Source organism: Harpia harpyja, chromosome 11 (genome assembly GCF_026419915.1).
Source record: "Harpia harpyja isolate bHarHar1 chromosome 11, bHarHar1 primary haplotype, whole genome shotgun sequence".
NCBI lineage: Eukaryota > Metazoa > Chordata > Aves > Accipitriformes > Accipitridae > Harpia > Harpia harpyja.
In genome coordinates, this window is record NC_068950.1 from 25,170,988 (window position 1) to 25,186,282 (window position 15,295).

Here is a 15,295-nt window from a genome sequence, read left to right on the forward strand (position 1 = left end):
GTTTATGTCATGATATTTTTAATATTATCGCTTACCATAACTGAAAATACAGAATTACGAGCACATAGTCCTTGCTCCCAAAGCTTGCAGTTTATTTTATTAACAATAAAATATTGCAGTAGGAATAAAAGTTATATTTTTGTGGTTATGGGGGGAAAAGCTTTTCAATTTGTTCATTAATCTTCTTTCTTCTTCGTCTCATACATTCATAATTCATCTTTCTCATTTCTGATTAGATGTTCCACTAGTATGCTGTGTGTGATGCCACAGATATTTGTGGATATCCAGTCTATATCTTCCTTTTTAACTAGTTGTCATGTAGTTTTAGTTAAGTTCTTATGTGATAAATAAGCCATTTATTTATATATAAAATCTCTTCCCTACTCTCTTGCTTTTTAGTTCATTTAAAAACCTCAAAGTATTTATGCCAGAATCCTTTAAGAAGCAGTATTAGGCTTTTGTGGCTTTTTGACATTCAACGGTAGTTTGACTTATGATGACCGTGTCCCTAATTGCATCTCTGTACTTATTTTTCCTCCTGAACTTCTCAAAGGTGATACTTAGTTTAGTATCATGCAGCACTATAGATCTGCCAACAGCAATAACATATAGAGTGCTATGTAATTATTGAATCATAGAGATAAAACTTCCAGACTTTATCTATACCCACAGAAAATCACTTGGCAGTAAGCCACCAAGACTAATTTTTTTCATTGCTTGTGTTTTGATTTTTTTACTTTAGCTGCTGCTCAAAATGAAACACCTGGGAGTTTAATTGCTCATTATACTTAAATCTGTGAAGTATTATGGGCCAAAACATACTGCCCTGAGCAAGATGTTTATAGATATTAATTTATGTGGTAGCATGGATGATAGAATGAGCTCAATTTTTGTTACTGATTAATACTTAAGAATGTAAAGCTCGCCCTGGTCATGGTCTACTGAAGCTTCATCATTTCCCAGTCATATTCTTCAGAGTATTCTCATGCTCACAATTTCATTCATATTGGTAGCCTTTCTTATGAACTGATATCCTTTCAGATGATCTACAAATGTAGCGTGCAAGCTGATACTCAGACCGATGAAGAAGTGGCTTCTATACACCTGTAGCTATGTTTATATTTGGTACTTCAGACACCCTGTTCTCTTTTCTCTGAGAGGATGCAACATACTATTTTGGATGATTGCAGCTCTAACTGGAAAGCAGTGGGTATGATCAATATTTGCTCACTCTCCTGTTCAGTGTGTATGCAGTAGCTGATTACATAGTACTATGAGGTCATCTTCCTTCAGGAGTTTGCATCTGGCTCTGTTTTTAGTTCATTTTTTCCTAACGGTGAAATTATTTGCTCTCCAACTGCTGTACCTTGGATGAGAGCTATTTGGCTGAAAGTAGCTGAGAAAGATACTGTCTAGAAACAATTCTCAGAAATGGTAGAAATAAGTTCATCTTCTTGCCAAATGAATTGGTACATCTATTACTTGAGTCTATAAAATTTGTTCCATTTTTTGTTCTGGGTTATCCACTTTTGCATAGGGTTTATAGTTGAGATAGAATATTTGTGCATGTAAGGCTACATGATCACAGCATTTTCTTTAGATATGGGCCACCTTTGTTGCCCTTCAGCTGATCAACACAGTATGGTCTATATAGACAAAGAAGAAATACCAGCTGAACTTACTCTTTTCAGCATTGTCCACGTGGAGAGCATCAGCTATTTTAGCTTGTATGATATAGAGAAGATTTAATTGTGTTTGATAAAAATTTTGTGTGCTTTGGATCCTCTGCCGTTTCTATGTGCTTTATACCAGAAGGTCAAGAGAAGTGAACTGTGTGATGCTCAGATGTTCTGAAACTGTGCTCAGATGCTGGTGGCACAAGATTGTTAAAGCATGGGCTTTCCTCTTTCGGCACTTGGAGCAATATTCCAAATGGTGTTTCCTTTGGTCTGTTTTCCTGGAGGATAGGAGGTTTGATTTTGCTTGCACAGATACTTTCAGTTTAGTACTGATGAATCAGGAATTCTTTACTAGTATTGTTGATTTGGATTTCTTTGTGTATTTTAAATGACTGACCTGCCTGTGTGTGCTTGGAGCTGAAGGTTAATGTAGGCTGATCTAAATAACGGTATACTTCATTGTAGAGCTTCCTTGTCTTTCTCGTGTAATCCCTTTGAGTTTTTGAGTAGGATTTTGCCATACAAAGGACAACTGATTGTAATATAAACAAATAAATAATATCTGATTAGCCATGGGATAAGATTTACTACTCATACTTAAGGCATGTAGAATTTTTTTAAGGGAGAGAAAAGATTGCAAAAGTTCTGAATGTAGCTTTGTTCATTTCTCCTGCTCAGAAATGTATTGTTAAAGCATTAAAACTTTGTATTAAAAAGTCTATAATCTTATTTAAAAATAATGATAGTTTAAATGCTAATTGAACAAGCTAAAGTATCTTGTTAGGTCATTTACAAATACCTAATTATTTCCTTTACAGTAATGCTTTTGTAGCCTCAAATTGAATGTAATTATAAAAATAAAGAATCAATGCACAAAAGAAATAACAATAGGTAACTTTTATTGTATTTATTATAACTATCTTTAAGATGTGGACTTGAAAATTAATTCAGATATTAAAAACTGTGAAAGCAATATGACCAAATAACAGTGCACATATTTTCTTTAAAGCTACTGCATAAAAAGCCTGATAATCCTGCCTTCAAGGTTGTTAGCAATACTAACTGTTACGCTTGCAACTTGTTTTTCTTTTACACCCATATGGCAAAATTATGCCTCCCAGAGGTGAGTTTTGGTATTGGAGAAAGGTGCTGCAGAGAACAGGGGTAACCTAAAAGCCTCCTGTATTGACGAAGCCTCAAGAGAATATAAAAATCCTATGGATGGTGCAGATGATCAGGGAATTCTTGTTTGCTGGTATTTCACACTGATTTTGCACAGATACAAATTTCTGTACTCCCTAGCATCTTCCGAGTCAATTTTACCGCCTTTATGGGAGCAGAAGAAAAGGATCAGCACTCTGGAGTAATGGAACCAGTCACACATTTAATAATAATTAACAGAATACAGTGAAGTTTTATTTTACTTATTGTCACAAAATTATTGGCTTCATATTACTTTGAGAAATAATGGTGACCTCTAATCTGGAAAAAGCTTTAAGTGGTTGAGGTGCCTATAAGCAATTAATCTTTTCAGTTTCTGTTATGTTTTAAACATTAAATATGAATTAAATATGATTGGTTTGTTCCAACAACACTGCCTGTTTCATTGGGACAGAATTTATAACTTTTATTATAATTCTAAAATGCATGTTTAGGTTTCTATTCTTGTCTGTGTGTGTACAGTAGCTTTGTAGCCTTGCATACTGGTAAAGGAAAAATTAATTTTTTTTTCAAAGAAGAAAAAAGTAAAATTTCTATACATTTTGATATGGAACATTTGTAAGATGATTTCCATGACAACCATATAATAAGATTCATGTTTACTTTGTTTCTGAGTTCTCAGTGTCTTTTTAATGACTCCTGTGTAATTAAATCAGAATGCATAATTTGAGGTTACATAATATAAATCAGTTTTGTTTGCATGATGTTGAATAATGTTAATACATATACAATATACTGTTTAAGAGCCTTACATGGGTTTGTCCATTTGTTGCAGAACTGTGAGAAACTAGAAAATAATTTTGATGACATCAAGCACACGACTCTTAGTGAGCGAGGAGCACTTCGAGAAGCAATGAGGTAAGTCTGGGTCACCATAGCAACAGTCACAGATGTGGTAAAGAAAGAGTCATTCTTCATTATTGGGGGAACAAATGAGTTCATTGCCACCATTCAGCTCTATTCTCTAAGGTATTAATTTGTCAGTGGAGAGGCTTCCCTTGAGGCTGTACTTCGGTTTTGAAGCTGCATAAATGTTAAGCCTGACTGCACAGTAAAAAACGTAAATGTTTAATTTGTTATTTAAAATGCTTAAGGGGTGCCTTGCTTTATATTTATACTAAACTGTTAGTGAATGAAAATATTGTTCATCTAAATTCTGTAAGTGTTAAAGCAATTGTACAATGCTGTTTGAACAAACCTGTGTTTGCTTTTAAATTGGATTTGATTTTTATGTATGTAGTTCCTGTGTACTCTGAATTTTATCACCAGATTTGTATGATTTTGGTTTTGCTAATGGAACGTTAAAATCTATCGGGTCCTTCATGTATTGTAGAGATGTATATTTTGCTTAATATCCTCATATCATTGCACTTAATGCTTATTAGGGGAGGTTAAAATTAGTCATTACATGAATCTTCTGTCATCCTTATGTGCACTGTGAAGTAGCTGGGTACAGGACTCCAAAGAAACTTGTCAGCTATAGTATCTGGAAAAGGGAATGATTACTATGCTGAAAGATGGTGGAACCAAAGACACGTTTTCTAAAGTAACTCACTGAATAATCAGGAAGATGTTAATTATAGTATTATCTGTGGATCAGAAAATTATAGTAACCTGTACTTTTAAAGGTTTTGAAAGTTGGATAGTAAAATGTAATGATGCAAACATAGTGCTTCATTTCACTTGCCTGATATCAGAGTAAGTACTTAGACTTGAACTAGCACAGTAAAAAGTAAAAAAAAAAACCCAACAAAAAATATTGAGAATCTTCTTGAAAAAATAATTACACCCATTTGCTTTGATTGTGTTCATAATCCCTTTAAATTTATGGATGTGTTAGAATTACTTTATTTGCATGACTCTATGTTCATGATGCTCTTGTCTTATGTACACTGCTATGAATAAGTGTTTGTAAAAGTATTCTGATTTGACATGCAACCTGCCTCTTTTGAAGCCTTTCTTATTACTTCCACATTATATTCTTTTCTTTCTGAATATTTCAAATACTAGTGTTTCTAGTAACTGTAAAAATAATGGCATTCACCTTTCTAATTGTGATTTCTTGCTTTTTGCTTGTTCGGCTTCATACATTTAGGGTTTTCTCCCTATGTGATCGGTCATCTGTGTATCTAAATCCTTCGTGTAGTGCCAGTAAATGGAAAGTTATTTAAAATAAAGATTTGGGGAACTTTTGGCATATGAAGCTAATTCTAGTATTTTCAACAAATTGGTTTTCAAGTTCCTGCTCTCCTGTAACAACGTTCCATGGGTAGGTTTGCAGTGTTTGCGATACATGACTCAGCAGAGTTAATCTTTTAAAAACTTGGGAGCTGACAGCTCTTTGGTGATAAACATTAGCTAGCGAAGGGAGCTTTGGCATTTCAAAGGTCATGTTTCTGTTACAAGGACTGTGTAGAAGATTCTTATGATTCTATGCTGTGCATACAATAAAAAGGACTTTACTATCTCATAAATTTGTATCCTGGCTATTTCTGCTAGTGTACAAGCCATTCTGAGAAATAGTTATTGATTGTGAAGTGTGACAGATACTGTGCAGTGCTGGAATTCTCTTAATTGCAGTCAGTATTATATGGTTGATTTTTTTCTTAGTTGTTTTTATGGAAGTAAAGAAAATACCTGACTTACTAAATTAAGACTGTAGTATGTTTTTATAATGTACTTGAGTAACACATAAAAGCTGCAAAATGTTAATTTAGAGAGGTATATGCATGTAGGTGTACATATTTTTCTAAATGTGTGTAAAAAAACACTTGTTATTTTAGGCTGTAGAGTTCTTTCAACTGCTTGCATAGTCACCCCATATCCTTGGTGGCTGCGTTTTTCTATTTGGATCCCAAGATTATCTATAGCATATGTAATTCAGGTGGTACATAATGACAGATTAAAGTTCACTTTGCTTTCCCATAACTATAGTGGACATCGGACCAGGTGTGGTAGGACACAGATTTGCTGGCCTCAGTATTGTGAGATGCCCGCCTCCTTTTGGTAAGGGAAGCATGTAGAGAGGGTTGCACATTGCACAAAGGCACTAAAATCATGTGGGCATGAAAAAACCAACAACAAAATCCTAGTTGGATAGCTAAGCAGATATATGTGGATCTCAGATGAGCCTTAAGTTGAGTGGGCAGTCTGCCCAAATCCTCTCTGATTTCCCAGAGTGGTACTACTGGTCTGCCAGATGAGAGATACAATGAACATTTTTCCCCAGTGCTCCTGTTTGGAATGAGACCTTCCATTTTAACTTTCTCTTTGAGAAAAATGGTCAATTTAATAGGGGTTTCAATACATTTCCAGTCTATGAATATCACTGTGCTCTGCATAAACAAACACTAATATCCAAGAAGGGTCTTGTTCTTTTTCCAGCCTTCAGAAACTGAATGGTGTTCAAATTAAGGATTACATGAAAATCATCTTTCTTGTTTATGTATATAGATGTATGCAAAATAAATTTTCTGAAGGGTTTTGAAATGATCATAAAGCGTATGAACTTTCTCTAGTTCTACTTTACGTATTATTTTAGACTTTGAATGAGATAATGAGCTGATAGTAGTTTGCCATTACTCAGTGTATAAAGAGTGGTATTGTAAGAATTTGGTTTACTTATGATTGCACGTAAAATCATAAAGCATTCAATTCAGCTAATGTTTTGCTTATTTTATTAATGTACTCCAAATGGTTTATTTATTAGTATATTTTAATGCAACTGCAAAGCTTAAGTAAACAATAAAAATACATTAGTTTTTTGAATTGGGGTTTATAAATGGACAGACTATTGCTTTACATACCTTGAATGTGTATACGATAATTTAATTGGGTATTTTATGTAGTAACTTGGCAGAAAAATAGCATGGATGTATACCTATAATGTCAGGTTGCATAAGTAAGATCATTAAGCTTTTGTTGAACAGGGCTCAATTTGTTCTTAATATATAATCACTGTAAAAAATCTGGATCCTGATCCTCAGTAAAGTTTCATCTAGAAATTTAAAGGAGCTTTTAGACTGGTTTGGCTGCTATGAGGAGATAAGTATTTGAGGAGAAGAAAGTGGCATAGCTAACTGTATGCTGACCCTGGTAGTCTTTTCATAGGTGGCAAAACTGGAATGTGGACTGCTGCAGTAACCATTCCTCTGGGAAAGTAGGGTAAAGAAGCCTTGAGGAGCCTTAAAACCAAAAAAACCACAACGAAACTCCATCCAAACTATAAAGTAACTTTTAGTAGAGGTGTAGAAGAAATAAAACCCACAATTATTAATATCAATTTAGAAGAAGATAAGGTTTAGGGAGTTACTGGGTTTAACAAGGTGAAGGACAAATTTCAGAAAGTAACAGACATCAGCTGTCAGGAAGGAAATTTTTTTTTTTTCCACTGAATCTGTTCACTTACTTTGTGTACAGGCATCCATTGTTGTTATCAAGAGAGAGAATCACAGACTCACCGAAGTTAGAAAGAACTGTTGGAGATGAGCTAGACCAGTGGTCTCCAGACTTTATTGATTGTAGACCAGCAAAATGTTTTTGAGCATGCACTCCCAATATGTATATGTTTATTTCTTTATAAATTATATACATGTACTACTGTACTAATATATTATGTGTATTATAAAACACACACAAGAACAGAAATTAAAAAAGGACGAGATAAAGATGAAATAAAAAAAAATATTTATTAATGGTACTAAAAATATTTTCTTCCCACATCCAGGTGGGTTGTCTTGTGCACACTCCAGTCTGGACATCACTGACCTAGACCAGCTTTCCTGCTCAGAGCAGGGTCAAGTAGAGCAGGTTGCTCAGGGCTGTGTCCAGCCAGGTTTACCCCCACCTTTTTTTTTTTACTGGAAGTCCTTGTGTTTCAGCTTGTGCCTGTTCTTTCTTGCCCTTTCACCGGGCACCACTAAGAAGAGTCTGGCTCTGTTGTCTTTATTCCTCCCATCAGGTATTTATACATATTGATAAGATCCCCCCTGAGCCTTCTCTGCTCGAGGCTAAATGTCGCTAGCTCTCTCAGCCTCTCCTCGTGTGACAGATGCTCCAGTCCCTTCATCACCTCAGGGGCCCTTTGCTGGACTTGCTCGGGTATGTCCGTGTCTCTCTTGTTCTGGGGAGCCCAGCACAGGACACAGCGCTGCAGGTGTGTCTCACCAGTGCTGGGCACTGGAGAAGGATCTCCTCCCTTGACCTGCTGGTGATGCTCTACCTAACACAGCCGAGGATGCCGCTGGCCTTTGCTGCAAGGACTGGCTCATGTTCAGCTTGTCCCCCAGGACCCCCAGGGCCTTTTCTGCAAAGCTGCTTTCCAGCTTGTTGGCCCCAGCCTGTACTGGTGCCTGGTGTTGTTCCTCCCTAGCGGCAGGACTTCACTTGTCTCCTTCTCCCCCCCCCCCCCTTTTTTTTTTCCTTCTAACTTCACGAGGTTGCTGTAGGCCCATTCCTCCAGCCTGTTGAGATCCCTCTGAATGGCAGCCCAACCCTTTGGAGTATCAGCCACTGCAGTAGATGATAGATTGCTTTTGAACACTGTACTAGTAGTATGCTTTAGGCCTATGTCTAGTGTACATTTCACGAATCTGGTGTCAAACAAATGAAGTCATAATTTTTAACATCTTCTGAATCTGGTGTTGCAATTGTTTACTTATCAACTGAGTTGGCTTATGGCAGTGGCCTACGGCAGTGAGTAGTCAGTTGGTGAGACCAGTGAGATGTTAAATACATGCGTGGGTCCTACTTGTAGGTGAATATGTGTATGGTCTATCTTGTGAACATTGACTGAATTAGTATGCGTGAAAGCTTTGCAAGTGAAAATTAAAGCTGAGTATTTTTGTATAGGTTTCTTGTTAATAAAGGAAGATTTAAACATATTTCTTCGTACTTCAAAGTGGGAAAGGAGAGAGAAAGTTTGCTTGTCTGGATCAGTATAAAAAGGAACCAAAGTTCATTTGGAATTTTGTTTTCCATTCACATATTTGCATATGGTTTTGGATAATGTGAACATGGGAGTGAGGCTTCAACTGTGATTTCCAGTTTGATAGAAACAGTTTCTGTTAATGATGATATTCACTGTTGTCTTGACAACTGTATAAGCTGGGCTTTGTAATAATCAAGCTTCTTTTAATACAGTCTAGACTCTCAGATGTATTTGACAAATAGTTTCTATGGCTGGGCAAAACCCAAGAAAATTGCACTGTAAGAAGTTCCATGATTTCACAAGTGTTCATTAGTTTGCAGAGTAAAAGTTAGGGATTTAAAAACATGTGAACAAACCAAGTCTGCAAGCACAAACTACAAAATATCTAGTAAACAACTTGTTAGGACTGTGGCCTGAGATGTGGCAAATACAGGTTCATGTTCCAGTTCTGAGTCAGGAAACTCGATTTTCCCAGTTTAAAAAGCCACATCATGGAGCTGGAGAGTTAGAGAAATGCAGGCATGAAATACAAGGAAAATAAGAATAATGAAAAATGTCATGTTAAAAGTATGCCCGCTTTCCTGTATTGTTCTTAAGCTGTTCTGAGAGATAGGACCAATCTCAGCTAAGTTGAAAGGGAAGGTGAATGAGGAGGAGTAAAGATAATTGCTTCTGGGTTCCTGATCCAGGTCTCAAAGATCATCTATTCAAAGAAATCCTTCATGTTCTGGGGAGGTGGAATCCTTTGGAGTGAATTCCAGTGATTCAAAGTAGCCACTAGCCTTGTGATTAGTGTGCTTATTTGGGACTGAGGGAGTAAGTTCAAATTTCTCTTCCACCTTCTATCTTTACTTTTCTCTCCAGTGCAATCATTTGAATGCTGCTTGGGGCATGTTTTTAAGAGAGAAGCAAGTGATTGCTTTACATGTGTTTAACAAAAATGTGCTGCTTCCAAAGTGCAACAACACTATGCCTTCTTGGGTGACTAGCACATGTTCCTCTGATGTATCTCACTAACAACAATCAAACACCCCCTCACACACCAGAGGACATAATAATTAGGTAAACCACTTTGATATATAGGCATATTCATTTAGAGCTTTAGACTACATTTGGCTTAGAGATATTCCTTAAAAAAAAAATTACCTGCAGAGATGTTCTCAGACTGAAAACAAAACAACACACAAAACTGTGGAATTTGGGGAATAGACCATGCTCCCATTAGAATTTCTTCTCTAGATATGTTTCTTGACAATTTTATAAATTTACCATATTATTAATAGCATATGGAAATAAGCAGATGCTGCAGAATCCTAGTGTTGCTAGTTACATTTGGTGTTGCATAGGAATACATGCAGAATATTAAAGCACTTGAGAACTTTTAGTAGTGCTTCCATAGTAAAGACCTATGTGGCTAATAGAAATTAATTTAGTTTTGAGTGCCATTTTGAAACCAGAACTTCACTGTCATCCTTAGTGTACATTACAGATCAAACAGATTGTCACTTGCATTGACCAAACGTTGGCCATATATCTTCACAGTGCAAGACAGCCCTCTGTAAGGATAGCTACGACTGAACAAGCTGCTTAGGTGCTAGAAGCTGTTTAGCGGCATTAACAAGGTTCTGTGTTCATGCAATTTTACCTTACTCTTTGTTGGCTAATTAACTCCTGAGTCACTCACTAGCTACCCTCTGGGGGCCTAGCAGTGCCTGGGATGCATTGCTTAGATCTTGCCATGATGGCATAATTTCTGTCTTCAGGCAGACACTGTGCAGAGCTGTAACACCAAGCATGTATAGGAACCTGTGACATTAATGTAATTATTTTTGTGATAGTTATTAGAACTTGCATTGTCTTTCTGTATCATTTATGTGGAGAATTAAAATACTTCATGTTTCATTTTGCAATTAAAAAAAGGAGGTTCTGATATATGGCAAGTCCATTGTTTTAAGTCACAGGTATAACCTGCAGTGAAGATCTTGTGGAACTAGTGATAATTTTTATCTTCTGCACTTTAGAATGTAATTGCATTACTTTAAATATTTTTAAAGTATAATCAAGAGAACTATAAAGTGTCTTGGTTTGAGCTTGATTGTGGGATGGGCTGTTCTATTGCATATCAACTTCATAATACCTTGACCAGAAATTTTGATACTGAATTACATTTACAAGTTTATTTCAGCTGATTGTTACACATACATTGTTCAAAATATTGTATATAATTTCTCCTTTTTAATTTATGAATTGTAATTTATTTTTTAGCTAGTGATGTAGACAGAGGATAGGCTTGTTTCTTTAGATATTACAGGGGAGGGGATCAAGATGAGTTAGATTGTTTTCCTTTGAATGTTCCTTTAGTCACCTAGCTAGCATAAACTAGCAAATGCAACTTTAGCTGACCTAAAGTTGTGCATCGATGATGTTCATGACTGGCAGATGTAAAATGATGTTGAATTTTTTTTGTGATTCCAATTGGCAATATAGGTTCGCAGTTGCTTTACATCAGAGGACTGAATTATGCCTTGTAGTGTATATAAACAATACATGGATATAGAACAAAAGCATTGTTAGCAAAATAGCAAAGTAACAAATAATATTTGTGGTTTTGGAAACTGCATTACAATTACTACTTTTGTTGATATACTGAAGTGTGCTTTAAGCAAGATATTACGTGAATGTTTTTGTGAAAATCTTGCATGTTGTCCATGCTCTTTCTTGTATGTATTACAGTGACTGAATGATGCTTCAGGTTTGTTCTGTGTATGGTAAACACATTGCTGCTGTATTCATGTGTACCACTCCCAAAAATATTTCGGAGAGGAGAGGAGAAAACAAAAAACATTTTTCTGTCACTTCAAGGGAGGGGAGCCTGTTTTTGCTTTTGAACCATTTAGTTTTATGATTTAAAGGAAAGAATTGGATAACAGTCAAAATTTTGCTTTTTAGCAAACTGCAGGAGATGTTGTCTGATGTTGGTGGTGAAAGAAATTTTGAAAACCACTGTGGCAGATGGCTTACCACAAAGACTCCAAAGATGGCATGCAGTGGGTGAAGCGTTGTACCTTTTAGTGACTAATAGCCACTCATTTGCAAACTGTTAGAGTAGAAAATTGCACTACAGAGTCTTGAGTTTGCTCTATGGGTTCCCCCTTTGTTACTTTTTAAAATGCAAGGTTTTAAAATATTGCTGAAATTTGTTCTTTGCTACAGACAAATCAGGAAAACAATCAGGAAAAAATGCTCTGGATTGCTAGGGATGGTATATACAAGATGGACTACCAGGCTTATGAATACCTGAGTTTCATCAGCCTGTACACTTTGAAAAAGGTTTTGGTCCATTAAATAAAATAAATTAAAAAAAAGTTCAGAGATGAGTGAAGGGAATGTGCTGGTGGTCTTGCCATGAGTCATGGCTTTCTGTAGATTATTGATATTTGATTTTATGTTCCAGGGCTTTGGATAGTTTAGTTAGAAGATGGCTTATACCATTTTAGACCATAACAAAAGTCTGGGACATACACAGAAGCTGAGTGTGTTACCGCTTTGGCAAAGGAGTCAGATGTTTTAGTTCAAGATGTCGAAGCTCATGCTGTTTTATTTGTAAGTCATGAATTTAATCTCCACTGTAGCCAGCCTATTGAGAGTACCACATTCCACATGTATTCAGGAAACCCCATTTCCTACAGTAATTTCTCTTTTGTGTACAGTCGGAAACCAGTCTGTCTTTACAAATGCTATTTTAAATATATCTGCACTTCTTTCTTTTCAGATGTTTACTGTAGTTCTCGAAAGCCCCCCAAAGTGTAATCTTTCTTCCCTCCTTTGTGGTGTCCTTTGAAGTCAATGGGCTTTGTGTTGCCATGGGCATCTCTGAGTACATTCTTCTTGGAGTTCAGGATACAAAGCAAAGCTAGGGGATTGAGGACAAAATATAGTCTTCATCCAAAACTACTTTATTAGGTAGAGTGTGTCTTTGCATTGTATGTTCATTGTGGCCAGATCATCATTATCTTTTCTGATTATGGTGTGATTAGAACCCTTTGGTTATAATGAATATTAGTAGCTACGCTTACTTTTTTTGCTGCTTCTCAAGAGTCCTGACTTTATATTATACTGGCTGTTGTGGTTCTGGATGTAAGAACAAACATCCATTTTCCTAGAAATGTTTTGTATGTTGGGGCGAGGGTGTTCCAGAGATTAAACTGTGGTTCCAACCATCAAAATGAATCTGCCTTTCCCCTGTAAACTTCTGAATTTAAATCCTGTTTATTTACTTGAGGCTATTTGAGAGAGCAAGAAAAGATTATTTAAGTTTAATGTTCCAATGGAATCAACCTGTTTATTGAAAATAAGACTCTAAAGTGTATTGGATTTTTTCAATAAATTAGTTGTTAAGAAGATAGACTAGCATCAGTGCCACACATTTAGCTATTTGGCTACAAAATTTTGCAGAAACTATTTTCCATCCTCTTTTCTAAGGAACACAGATACTTTACAGGAGAATCTCCTTTTATTGGACCTTGCTGTTGAAAAGTTGGTGGGGAGCCCGTTAAGCCCTAGACCACTCTAGGTCGTTCAGGATAGTCCGGAGGCTTTCACTGCTAGAGCCTAAGGCAAGGCTACTAAATTTTAGCACCCCTAGGAGTGAGGAGTGTTAAGATTTCAGGCAACAATTTGTACAAAGGAAGCTGTTTACAAACATAAGAGGTGTCACGGAGAATCAAGGAACAAACTAAATATTCTTGAGCAGTATCTCCTGCTGTCTTGAATGCCCAGTACTGCTTGTCTAGGTTGTGCTTTGTAATGTGCAGAGAATATTGGCAGTGACAAGATTCTTTGTGGAACAGGCATTTGCAGTAAGTTTCAATTTGTATGTATTTAGCTTGTTCAACCAATCTGGAGCATTTAGTTCTGGCTTGGTCCAATAGTGAACTTCAAGGTTTTTTTTCAGAAAGAAAAAATAAAGACATTTTCTTCTGTAAAACAAACCCTGAACGGTTCTAAATGTCACCATAGTATTTGGACCCATTCAAATGAATTCTAAGAATGGATCTGCGTGTGGAACAGAGTTTAATGGAAAGAATTATAATGTGATTTCCAGCAGAATACTTACAAAAGACATTGATTTACAACCTGACACCATTACAATACAATAATCTTTTAAAACTAGTAAGTTTGAGTGAAATATTTTTAAATACTACTGCTACTTTTTTACTACTATTTATTAATAGTATTTAATATTTCTACTGTTACTGTACTTCAAAAAATAGTAATTACTATTACTATATTTAATATTTTTATTTATTTAATAAAGTAATTACTGTTACTATATTTGTAAATACTATTACTTTTATTATTACTATTCAGTAGTAGTGTTTAATGGTACTGTTTAATACTACCAATACTTTTATTATGGGTATTTTACCTATTGCAGATTTTTCCACGTTTATTAGTATTAATTAGTATTAACCAAACACTTGCTTTGTATTTGGTAATGTATTAAAAAAAAAAAAGAAATATGGTTTTGGTCAGTATCTGATAGTATTACCAAAAGGGCAAGAGAACACTTATACTTCAAGGAGTATTTTTATTATAGAAAAATATATATTTATAAAATAATTTCCCCCATGGTTTTTTTTTTTTTTCTCCTACCTGACATGTCTTCCTGTTTGAGCATATAGGGGCTTCCTCAGTGGGTTTTCCTACTTATCTGTGTTTTTTCCAGTGAACAGGAAATGCACTTGAGCATGTGTAAAACAGTTGCTGTTCCCAGGGACTTACAGAGTCTCGCTTGGCTGATGGCTGGCTATTAGATGTTGGGCTATGCCTCACAGCGTCCACACCTCAGTCTTCCCATTGCAAATTTACTTGCATGGCAACTGCTGGTGGTGTTAACACTCTTCTGTCCCCAAGTGTATTCTCTTGTGATTTCTTCTCAGATCAAATAATTAACTGGGGTGGGAATTGTTCTCCCTATAGTTAAAGAATCATACAGGGATGTTTAAAAATACTTAAATAGGAATTGTTATATATTTAAGAGAGATTCTGGCTCCATTGAGTGTTTTCCGCTAAAGATTGCTGTGACTGCATGGCTAAGCCTGAGCACTGCTAGCCGTGTGGCTGCAGTAGCCAAAACAGAGCTGAAAGTCCCCTTTCTTGATGCATCTTTCAGCTTGCACTGAGATGCAGCTGCACTGTTATCAGTATATGGTGTAACTTCTTTTTTTTGGGTAGATATAGACAAGCTTAAATGGCTCCTATGTAGAGTCATACGTTTAGTCATGGCCTACCTGTAGGATGCCTCTGTGTCATCCTCACTGACTCAGTTGACATTTTGTGCAAAGCCAGCGGGGCAGCAGCGTGCCCAGGCAGGGGGACGCGCTGCTGCTGTGAGTCCTGCTCGTGGCAGGTGAGCACTTCTGTGCTATCTCTAAGATAGCCAGCACAGGCAGCTGTGACGCCA

The 15,295-nt window shown here is 36.2% G+C and overlaps 1 protein-coding gene across 2 annotated transcripts in view; it reads left to right on the top strand.

Moving 5' to 3' along the window:
- The window catches only part of DPYD (dihydropyrimidine dehydrogenase), a 368,019-nt gene that overhangs the window by 44,855 nt on the left and 307,869 nt on the right, over nucleotides 1-15,295 (top strand). For both annotated transcript variants that reach the window (XM_052801600.1, XM_052801601.1), the window contains one exon: nucleotides 3,676-3,758. In XM_052801600.1, the coding sequence (XP_052657560.1) occupies nucleotides 3,676-3,758 (83 nt within the window). Of the gene's footprint in view, nucleotides 1-3,675; nucleotides 3,759-15,295 lie in introns of those variants that run through there.